An 11,530-nucleotide genomic window follows, 5' to 3' on the forward strand; every position below is an offset into this window, starting at 1 on the left:
TGCCCATTTCTTTCCAATTTATATTCCCCACAAAACCCACATTTGTTTTGCTAAAAAATATATGAAATTGAACCACAAAAATTGATTTGTTGGGAAAACCCAAAGAAGTTTCGGCAATCGAAAAAAGAAATTCTACAAAGAAAATTTACTTTTTGGAATTTGATGAAGAGTTGCTTTGTCTATGAGGGGAAGAGAAGTTTCCTTCAAATAGATATATAACATTTTTATCGGTTGTAAATATGTGAAAAATTTAAATTGACAGTTTTCTTTAAAAACAGAACAATTTTCTCAAAATATTTATTTATTTACTTATTTATATATTATGTGTAGGTGTTAATTTTATTTAATTATAATAAATTCTGATTTTTGTGGTGCTGACACATGGCTTTTTTTTGCCTCTCCTATTATATACATATATATATATATATATTGGATATTAGATATCGAAACTTTGAAATGTCTCAACAAAATTGAAATATTTATTGTGTATTGGGTAAAAATTTCAAAATTGAACAAATGAGATTGAAAATTTGAGAGAATTTTGTTGAATGAGCTTGATTGTGTGAGGGAATATTGAATTCTTGAAGCTGTTACTTTTTTTCAGGGATTAAACAACTATTTTAAAATCAGTATTTTTTTAATTGATCAGTTAATTACACAAATTTTGTTACTTTCCATTTTTAAAAATGATTTTTTCCATAAATATATATCTTATTGGATATATTAAGAACTAATTATTTATCACAACCACTCAAAAATTAGGATTTTCTATAAATATAAAAATTTTAGAAATAACAACTCTGTAGTCTTAATTATAAATTTTATAGCAACAGTTTCATAATTATAAAAAATAGCAAATTGTATTTGTATTTAAGTAAAATATTGCTATATAAATATATATATAAATATCTATGTATTACTCATAAATACATATACACAATTAAAAAATACATATTTTTCTATCACTATGAAGTAGGTAAAATATTATTACTTTTAATATAAATTATAATTTTAAAAAAGTATTACAATTTATTGTAATATACTAATTTCTGTAATTTTTCCTATAATATAATATGTGAACTGTGAAATTTTTTATAGGCACCAAGCTATCGGTATCCAAGTTGTTTACTACGGCCCAACCACTTTCCCAATCCATTCGAAATCTATAATACTCCTATATGATTTGGGTGGTGCGAGAAACGAACAAGAAATGAAGAAAAAATTGAGATAACAGCTTCACAAAATAGTCACACACTCAACTCACTATTGAAAATGGCGGGGCAAGAAAGTTCAGGTGGGAAAAAGATGGAGGAATTGGAGGAATGGAGGCTATACGAGGCATACAATGAGCTGCACGGTTTGGCTCAGGAGTTCGATACTCCATTTGACGCACCAGCATTGCTGGTTGTGGGGCACCAGACGGACGGGAAAAGTGCACTCGTAGAGGCTCTAATGGGCTTCCAATTCAATCACGTCGGTGGTGGAACCAAGACTCGCCGACCCATTACTCTTCACATGAAATACAACCCCGAGTGTGACACTCCCCTTTGTCATCTCTTGTCTGACTCTGACCCCTCTGTTTCTCATGAAAAATCTCTCCAAGAAATTCAGGTATCAAGCTTATCAATGTGTGTTGCTGCTGGGTTATATTTTAGCAGTCCAATTGCAAGTTAATACTCCCCGTCCCATTTTATATGTCACTTGCACACTTTCCCCTTTACTCTATGTCACAATTGTATATTTGAAAACTATTTAGAGCCCGTTTGGATAAGATTAAAAAAATAGCTTTTTAGCTGAATTGATTAAACACTTAAAATAAGTGTTTATAAATTAAGCAAATAAGTGTTTGGATAGAAGCGGTGAAACTGAAAAAAAGTTGTTGATGTATTTGGTAAACAAGTGATGTTAAATATTTTTTTTTTTTTGTTAAAATGACTTAAATGTCCTTAAAGTTGTTAATACCATAAATAGGTTGAATTATTCATAATTTTTAATTTTAAAATAAATTTTTTGAGTAAAACTCCAATGTAATTATGGATTCGGTGAAAACAAAGTAAGATTAATAAAAATTGAAGGGAAGAGATGAAGCGAAGCGCCAAAAGAAAAAGAAAGGAAAAATATAGTTTAACGACTACAAGTTCGGGATATTATTGGAATTAAGGAAAATATAAGGGATAAAAAGATAAATATTTTGGTCAAACCTAAAAGAATTTTAATCTAAAAAGCAAAAAGTCGGGGTACCTAGCTTCTCACTTTTTGCCTTTTTAATATATTTTAAACTTTTTTTAAGTACTTTTTAATTTTACCAAACACCTAAAAAAGAGATTAAAAACTGGTTTGACCTGATTTTAATCCTATCCAAACGGGCTCTTAAACTTATCATTCCCATTTTTAGTTCTAGTAAGGAGTAGTTTGATATAAAAGTTGGAGAGAAATATGAAAGGACATGCTATTTATTTAATGGTATGTAGTAGCTTTATGTGTCAAAAGCTTTTCCTTACAGCAGGGAGTAAACTTTTCCTGATTATAATGTCTCTTGTAGGTATATATTGAGGCTGAAAACATGAGATTGGAGAAGGAGACATGTCAGTTTTCTGCAAAAGAGATAATCATCAGAATAGAATACAAATATTGCCCCAACCTTACTATTATTGACACTCCAGGACTTGTTGCTCCAGCACCTAGTCGGAAAAATCGGTCTTTACAGGTCCAATTTTTTCCCCATGATTTTGAAAATTGGTAATATGAAAAACACATATATTTGAATCTTGAGACCATATACATTGTAGGCTCAAGCTCGTGCAGTGGAGTCATTGGTGCGAACCAAAATGCAGCACAGAGAATTCATTATATTGTGCCTTGAAGATTGTAATGATTGGAGCAATGCAACTACGAGGAGGGTAGTAATGCAGGTAGTGCCTCTTTAATCTAATTTGTTAAAGGTGCACCTGATAAGTTATAGCCTGAAGTTTGCACAATGTTTTGACTACAATATGATATGCTAGCAAAAATGAAGGTAAAAACCCTTTATACATGCCGAACTGGTTGAAGTAAATCTATGAAGATAGATGCTTTTCCATGTCACCTTGTAAAAAACAGCATGTTCAGATGTTTGTGTTTTCTTGAGCGTTCTCTACAAAGGTTTACTTGTTTTCATGTGTCGAATCGTATAACAGATTGACCCTGAGATTTCAAGGACTGTGGTTGTTTCAACAAAGCTTGATACCAAAATACCTCAGTTTGCGCGAGCTTCTGACGTGGAAGTTTTCCTTTCGCCACCAGCAAGTACACTTGATGGATTTATGTTGGGTGATTCTCCCTTTTTTACATCTATCCCTTCCGGAAGAGTTGGTTTTGGACCTGAATCAGTTTTCAGATCCAATGATGAGTTCAAACAGGTTCAATTTCTGACCTCTCAAGCCACATGTGGCATATACTTTTTCTTTTTCTATGAGAAAGTCATAACGGCGGAATGTTACTTGAAATCTGGGCTGTATTTTTCAGTGAAAAACAAACTGTATTTCAATCTGGGTTCATTTTCGCATTTCATAGGATTACTGAGTGTGTCCGGGCTTTCTTCAAGTTAACTCCTTCTTGTGTGGTTGGGAGTGCTAAGGGTAAAAAATCCATGTTGACCAACTAAAAGATCATTAAGTATCTAGTAGAAATTTGTGATACTTTACCTTAAGCCATTTGATTTTGGTTTTTCGGTTTTTTACAAAAACGATGTCCAAAGGAGAGTGCAAAATTGACTTTCAGTTCCGTCTTTGTATCAATGACTTCGTTTGTAGCAGAACACAAAAACATAGTGCACATCTGGTAATAAGTGCGCATGCCGTTGGTCAATTAACTAGTCCAATTATGACGAGCACAAAACCTATAAGTGTGCAGTCCCAACTATTTCTTCAGGAATCAACCATATATGTTAACCCGTCATGTGGCTTGTGTGACTTCATAGAGATTCTTGCAGCTAAATATGTTATCTGCATCCATATTGGTGGGATTTCCATTCTGCGGGGCAATAACTTGAGAATCTCTAGATAGAATGCGTGTTATATTACATCCTAAGAAAGTCTCTTCCCATCAATTCTGTATAGCATAGTACTGATATCACAATGCATGTTATCAGGAAAAGGTTTCTGCATTTTTTATTGGTAGTTTTCCGAAAGGGATCCTTGGAAAAGGTAAAGTTGTCTCCCTGTGACCTATAGGTCACGGATTCGAGCCACTAATGCGTGCACTGGGATAGGCTGCCAACATCACACCCCATCCTTGGACCCTACATGAACGCATGATGCTTCGTGAATCAAGTGGTCATTTTGATTGGTAGTCCTCTGCAAATTGGTAGTACAACAACAAACCCAGTGTATTCCCACTTAGTGGGGTCTGGGGGGGGTAAGATGTACGCAGTCCATACCTCTACCTCTGATGAAGTAGAAAGGCTATTTCCGAAAGACCCCCGGCTCAAGTCACGAGATATCACACAAGCACATAGTACAGCACAGAAGCAGATGACATAACATAGATACGGCACCCATAAGGAATATAAAACAGAGTAAAGCAGGAATGCAGGAACATAAAGCAGAGGAAAGCACACATATTCGTAATAAACATGGAACACGGAACACGGAACATTGAATACGGAATCATAACAGGAATACACCCCCACCAATTAATTCCCTACACTAGCGACCCGAACTGGCCCTAATCCTCTGCCGTAATTCGCATCTTCCAGACCTTCCTATCTAGGGTCATGTCCTCGGTGAGCTGTAATTGTTCCATGTCCCGCCTAATCACCTCACCCCAGTACTTCTTCGGTCTACCCCTACCCCGTCTAAAACCATCCAACGCTAGCCTCTCACACCTACGGACCGGGCATCCATGCCCCTCCTCTTCACGTGTCCGAACCATCTCAATCGTGCTTCCCGCATCTTACACTCCACTGAAGTCACACCAACCTTCTCCCGGATAGTCTCATTCCGAACTCTATCCCCTCGGGTCAGTCCACACATCCAGCGCAACATCCGCATTTCTGCCACCTTCATTCTTTGGATGTGGGAGTTCTTAACTGGCCAACACTCCGCTCCATACAGCAAGGCCGGACGGACTACCACCCTATAGAATTTGCCTTTAAGCTTGGGCGGCACCTTCTTATCACACAGCACCCCCGATGTGAGTTTCCACTTCATCCATCCCGCCCCAATACGGTGCGAGACATCCTCGTCAATCTCACCGTTACTCTGGATCACGGACCCGAGATACTTGAACTTATCCCTCTTCCCTACCTCCTGTGCTTCTAGCCTCACTACTACCTCATTCTCCCGCCTCACGTCATTAAACTTACATTCCACATACTCTGTCTTGGTTCTGCTCACCCTGAACCCTTTAGACTCCAGAGTTTGCCTCCACAACTCTAATTTGTCATTCACACCCCCTCGAGTCTCATCTATCAGGACTACATCGTCTGCAAAAAGCATACACCACGGCACCTCCCCTTGGATACGCCGCGTCAACACATCCATTACTAACGCAAACAAAAAGGGACTAAGAGTAGATCCCTGATGCAATCCTGTCAGGACAGTGAAATGCTCTGAGTCTCCTCCCGCCGTCCTCACCTGGGTTTTCGCTCCCTCATACATATCCTTAATTACTCTGATATATGCCTGCGGTACTCCACTCACCTCCAAGCATCTCCAAAGCACTTCCCTGGGGACTTTGTCGTACGCCTTTTCCAGGTCGATGAACACCATGTGCAGATCCTTCTTCCTCTCCCTATACTGCTCCACCAACCTCCGTACCAGGTGGATTGCCTCCGTCGTCGAGCGGCCGGGCATAAATCCGAACTGATTTTCCGAAATAGACACTATCCGTCTCAGCCTCACCTCGACCACTCTCTCCCAGATTTTCATAGAGTGACTCAGTAACTTAATCCCCCTATAGTTATTGCAACACTGAATGTCCCCCTTATTCTTATAGAGGGGGATCATGGTACTCCACCTCCACGCCTCGGGCATCTTTGCCGTCCTGAAAATTTCATTGAACAATGCAGTCAACCACCTTACACCAGCCTCTCCAACGAACTTCCAAAACTCCACCGGTATCTCATCCGGCCCCGTCGCCCTACCCCTTCGCATCCTGCGGACTGCCTGTCTAACCTCGTCTACCTTAAAACGTCTACAATAGCTAAAATCCCGACACTCCCTGAGTGCTCCAGTTCCCCTAACACAATAGCTCTGTCCCCCTCGTCATTCAAGAGCCTACACCATGGTATGGTTGATTAATAATGACACCTTAAATGTACATAGACATATCTACGTATAGTATACATAACATAATTATAGGTAGAGATTTTTAGAGATTTTTCTGATTTTGTTTCCTTAGATAAATTTACTTGTACACCTACAAATAGCTCGTATTCTTGGTATAATACTACGAGGAAACCGATCCAGTGTGTGTATATTTTACATGGTATCAGAGCGAGATATCCTGCTTTGTCGGAGTTAGATCAAAACCCGAACTTGCCGTAGTTGGGTTAGCGTACGTGGAGTAGGTTTTGTACCTGAAGTTTAGCTGCTGCCACAAACCTAGGGAGGACCTTCTCCCTCGATATACAAAACTCCAGAATCCAGTGGTCAGAGTAGAAGAGTGTGAGACTCATGTGCCGGCAAAGCTGCCGGAGACATCACAGATCTTTATGTGCGTGAAGGCACGTACGTGGATCTATCTTGGTCTGGCTTTCTGTTCTGACATCGGATTGACATTTCTATTTGATTTGTCGTGCTACTGATACAAGATCGATAAAGAAGACATAAAACAAACACCAAAACAGTCCACAAGTTTGAAGAACCGAGGACCCGTTTGGTGACCACTCTCGGATTCACTACAACAACAATGAAAACACAATAACAAGAAGATATTAAGGTGATCAACACCTCTAAATCATCAAGCCAACAAACTAGATTAACAACATAAGCACAAGAACAAGAAGAACACAAAGTCTCGGTTTTGGGACACCAAACCCGAGAATGAACAACAACAACAATGAAATAGATAGATAGATAGGTAACTTGACATACAAATGTACAAGCACTATGAACCTAAGTGTATATTGAACACAAAGACCCAAGAATTCATACAAGTAACACCAAGCTTTTTGGTGACCTCTAGGGAACGGGATTCCCAAGCAGCCAACGTTTCAAAACTAGCACCAACACAAGTGATATCCACACTTGTTTACAAGGAATCCACCTTGCAAGACTCTCTCTCTAGAGCTCTCAAAATATATCATCAAAGTTATGAGAAAATGACCTAATATGTTCTATTTATAGCCTAGGTTACAACTTATTACAAAATGACTAAAAATGCCCTTAATGAGTCATGGCAAAGGGGCTGCCTTGAAGTGTGCATATTGGATGGCTTTGGAGTGTTGGGACTTGTTCTCTACACTTCAAAGCTTGTTCCATTGGTTGGGCAGCCACCCGAGCTCGAGTCTTTTCGTATTGGTCCACAATCACAATCGTACTTGTATCATCCTCTTCTTCTTGAAAAAGGATTCGACCTCGAATCTGAACCTTGCAAAACAATAGGAAGGACAAGCAAACACAAGTTCCTCAAGGTATGAGGGTTAGGATTAGTGTAATCAATCATAGCATCTTGCCAAGGTGGCTCAAACTTCACATACACCCAAACATCCCTCTTACCTGAATACCCTCCTAAGAAAGAGTCAACTAGTCTATCCACATAAGTGTGACAAAAAACAAGGAACAAGAGTTGCTCAGCAAGTGGAAAACATAGACTCTCCTTGGAACAACAAATCGGCTTGAAAGTCGAGATAGGAAGGCCATAAATTCCATGCACATTCAAGTTATTCCAAAAGACATCCTCATCACCATACTTCAAATGATCACCGGGATCAAATAGGTGGAGTGTCCATGGACGCGGGTTTAGGATGCATTTCATTTTCCCAATACTATTTCTAGTACAATCATATATCCCCTCTATACTAGCATAATCTACAACAAAAACAACTAGAGGGTCATCCATAGTCAATCGGCCAACATGCTCAACATCACCATTTTCACACACAAGTTGGTCTTGATGACTTCCATAAGATAATGTACTATCACTTGCCACAATGGCCTCAACACTAGATGAATCAACTAGTGTATCCACAATCTCAAGTTGTACAAGCGCATTTGGCTCTCCTAAAGACAAACTACCATTCACACTTAGTTGGCTACTAGCCTCATTCACTAGAGTGCAAGAGTTAGTTTGATTACCTTGTAGCTCATGTGTAGCATGTCCACTCATAGGAACTTGATTAGGAAGGCTTGGATTCTCTATCAAGTTATCCAACTCCTTGCAAAGGGAGCTTTCCGCCCCTTCTGTTCTTCCTTCCACTCGGTCCATTATTTTTTCCATTCTCTCCATTTGACTATTAAGGTCATGTTTCATACCCATTATGGCAGCCATCAAATCGTTCATGGTCACCTTTTCCAATGCCATAGTTCCTAACAAAAGAAATTCTAAAACAAAAGCACAAAAAACAACAAACTAGTTAATGTTAGAAAAGAAAACATCCTCACAAGCTCTCACACTTTGAAATGCCTCTCAATTGGCCTCACAAGTGTTGGTAACTCGTTTATACTCCAAGGAGATTGCTTGGTACCAATTGGGGCTTGAGGTCGGAATAGATTCTCTTTTGAAACAACTCAAAGAAAATACGTACGGACTTGAATCAAGAAACTACAATGAATTTCAAAAAGATAAAAGCACACAAAGGTATGTAGATATGAATAAACGGACCCAAAACTAACTTACAACCTAGTAGACAATTACTAGTTTGTTAATTAGTAATAGAATCAACAAAAGGCAACTAAGATACAAAAGATTAGAAACTAAGAAATCAAAAATTTGAGCTTAATTATGTTGCGTGAACAGTATAATGTGATGACGTGGCAGCCACGTAATTGGTCACGGTCCCACACAATTTTAATCACCAACTTGAAGCTTTTGTCTTGATACAATTTTGGAATGAAAGAGTGCCTTTTGGTGGGAAAATTCAAGTCTTAGAAACTTTTTCAAATTCACTCAAAAAGGTGAGACTTGACTTGTACTATTCCCACAAAACAAGGTCCTTAAATATGGAAAAGTGGTTGACAAGTCTTTGAAGTGATGTGTTCAAGTCTCTTCACCAACAACTTTTCAACTTTATCTTACACCTTTTTGGATCTATGTTATACTTTATATTGGTCAAGACATTTCAAGAACAACAAGATCACAACAACAATTTCTCAAGAACAACAACTCCACCAATATTCATCTCCAAGTCCATAACAATTGTACCACTTGGTTAAGTTTACAACAAGAAGTTCAACAACATAAGCTCAAACCTTTAGATCTAGACACTTTTAGTATTGGTGAGAAAGAAACCAACACTAGAAACAATCTAAACAAACAAAAGACTACAAGATCTAGTAACAAAGAAAATGTCTCGGCCAAGACAACAACAAGACCCAACTTTCGGCAAAGAACAATCACAAGAACATTTCACTTTTTTTTTTTTTGATTTTTCAACTCTCATGCCCAAGATTGATCTTGTTAAAACAAAATCAAAGATGACTCTGATACCAAATGATACAAAATCGATAAAGAAGACACAAAACAAACACCAAAACAGTCCACAAGTTTGAAGAACCGGGACCCCTTTGGTGACTACTCTCGAATTCACTACAACAACAATGAAAACACAATAAGAACAAGATATTAAGGTGTTCAACACCTCTAAATCAGCGAGCCAACAAACTAGATTAACAACACAAGCACAAGAACAAGAAGAACACAAAGTCTCGATTTTGGGACACCAAACTTGAGAATGAACAACAACAATGAAATAGATAGATAGATAGGTAACTTGACATACAAATATACCAACACTATGAACCTAAGTGTATATTGAACACAAAGACCTAAGAATTTATACAAGTAACACCAAGCTCTACAGTGACCTCAAGGGAACGGGATTCCCAAGCAACCAACGTTTAAAAACTAGCACCAACACAAGTGATATCCACACTTGTTTACAAGGAATCCACCTTGCAAAACTCTCTCTCTAGAGCTCTCAAAATATATCATTAAAGTTATGAGAAAATGACCTAATATGTTCTATTTATAGCCTAGGTTACAACTTATTACAAAATGACTAAAATGCCGTTAATGAGTCATGGCAAAGGAGCAGCCTTGGAGTGTGCATATTGGATGGCTTTGGAGTGTTGGGACTTGTTCTCTACACTTTAAAGCTTGTTCCATTGGTTGGGCAGCCACCCAAGCTCGAGTCTTTACGTATTGGTCCACAATCATGATCGTACTTGTATCAGGTACTCTAATCAGCGGACTATAATTTGGAGAAGAGAGTCCTCATAATAGAATCTGTGTCCACTCTTTGGTCAGGTTTGATACTTCTCTGTTTATTGCTAATTATTCTTTCATCCGGGTATATGATTGCAGGCTGCCTGCGAAGTGCAACAGTGAGTTGAATGATTGCTCACAATTTGTGAAGTTGAAATTGTTTGTGTGTAACTTTAAGTTTGGCTGTCAACCCTTTGATTCCGCTTGTCCGTTAGCTACTGTTTGTCTTTCTTTTTAAGTATATTCTTGACTTTCGGTTATACATGGTATTTTCTATTGGTTTCAACATCAACTTATTCTGATACGGTGAGCATTTTAGTTTTGTTTTTTAAAAGACGTGAGGTTGTTGTTGCTTCTAGTCCATTATCTGACAAAATGGTTTTGATTTTGGTTGAGGAGTTTGTTCAATTCTCTCAATATAAGAAATCATTGAGCCACTTTAGTTAATGTTTTTGCCAAGTCACATAAAGCATGTCTTATCACCTTTTCAAATAAATGGGTGATTGATTCAGCTTCCACAAATCATATGACGTGTAATCCTAATATTTTTTCTAGTTTTCAACCACACAAAGCACCCGCACCCTCTCTGATTACAGTAGTTGATGGATCAACTTGTAACATTGTTGGATCTGGAACTGTTAAACCTACATCCTCAATTGCCCTGTGTGAATTAAGTCTACCAAAGTTGGCCTTTATTCTAATTTGTGTTAGTAAAGTTACTAGAGACCTTATGATACAAGCATGGTTAGCGTGGGGCACATTATGATGGCTTTCCACATATGGATGATAACTTGGAGCTTGAAAAAAGCCATGGAGTAATAAAGACACAAGGTCATAGGTGATCAAGATGCTGATTGGTCAATCAAGAAGGGTCCTTGTGGGTTATTTTTGTAATAGGTTATGTTTGCAAAGACAATAACTTTAAATAGTTGCCTTAGCCATTTTCTTTCTTAGTTTATGATGTTTATGATGAATTGAGAGCTTTTAAACTTGAGTTTCTAGGTGAAGCGTAACATTAGATTAATCAAGTAGTTGTTAGTTGTAATTGAGTGATTAGGGTGGATTCCCAGTATTGCTCGTGTTAATTTCTTTCGCTTAATCAATCATCGAGTCTTCCCTTTTG

At 38.0% G+C, this 11,530-nt stretch overlaps 1 protein-coding gene across 6 annotated transcripts in view; it reads left to right on the forward strand.

The window, feature by feature from the left end:
* The first annotated feature begins 1,096 nt into the window (after positions 1–1,096).
* Positions 1,097–11,530, forward strand: part of LOC107845562 (dynamin-like protein ARC5) — a 60,868-nt gene continuing 50,434 nt past the window's right edge. For 4 of the 6 annotated variants that reach the window (XM_016689962.2, XM_016689960.2, XM_016689963.2 and 1 more), the window contains exons 1-4: positions 1,098–1,611; positions 2,543–2,707; positions 2,790–2,912; positions 3,177–3,398. In XM_016689962.2, the coding sequence (XP_016545448.1) occupies positions 1,273–1,611; positions 2,543–2,707; positions 2,790–2,912; positions 3,177–3,398 (849 nt within the window). In that variant the 5' untranslated portion in view covers positions 1,098–1,272. Of the gene's footprint in view, positions 1,612–2,542; positions 2,708–2,789; positions 2,913–3,176; positions 3,399–11,530 lie in introns of all 6 variants that reach the window. The other 2 variants (XM_016689959.2, XM_016689964.2) reach the window with 1 other exon arrangement.

Source organism: Capsicum annuum, chromosome 10 (assembly GCF_002878395.1).
Source record: "Capsicum annuum cultivar UCD-10X-F1 chromosome 10, UCD10Xv1.1, whole genome shotgun sequence".
Classification (NCBI taxonomy): domain Eukaryota; kingdom Viridiplantae; phylum Streptophyta; class Magnoliopsida; order Solanales; family Solanaceae; genus Capsicum; species Capsicum annuum.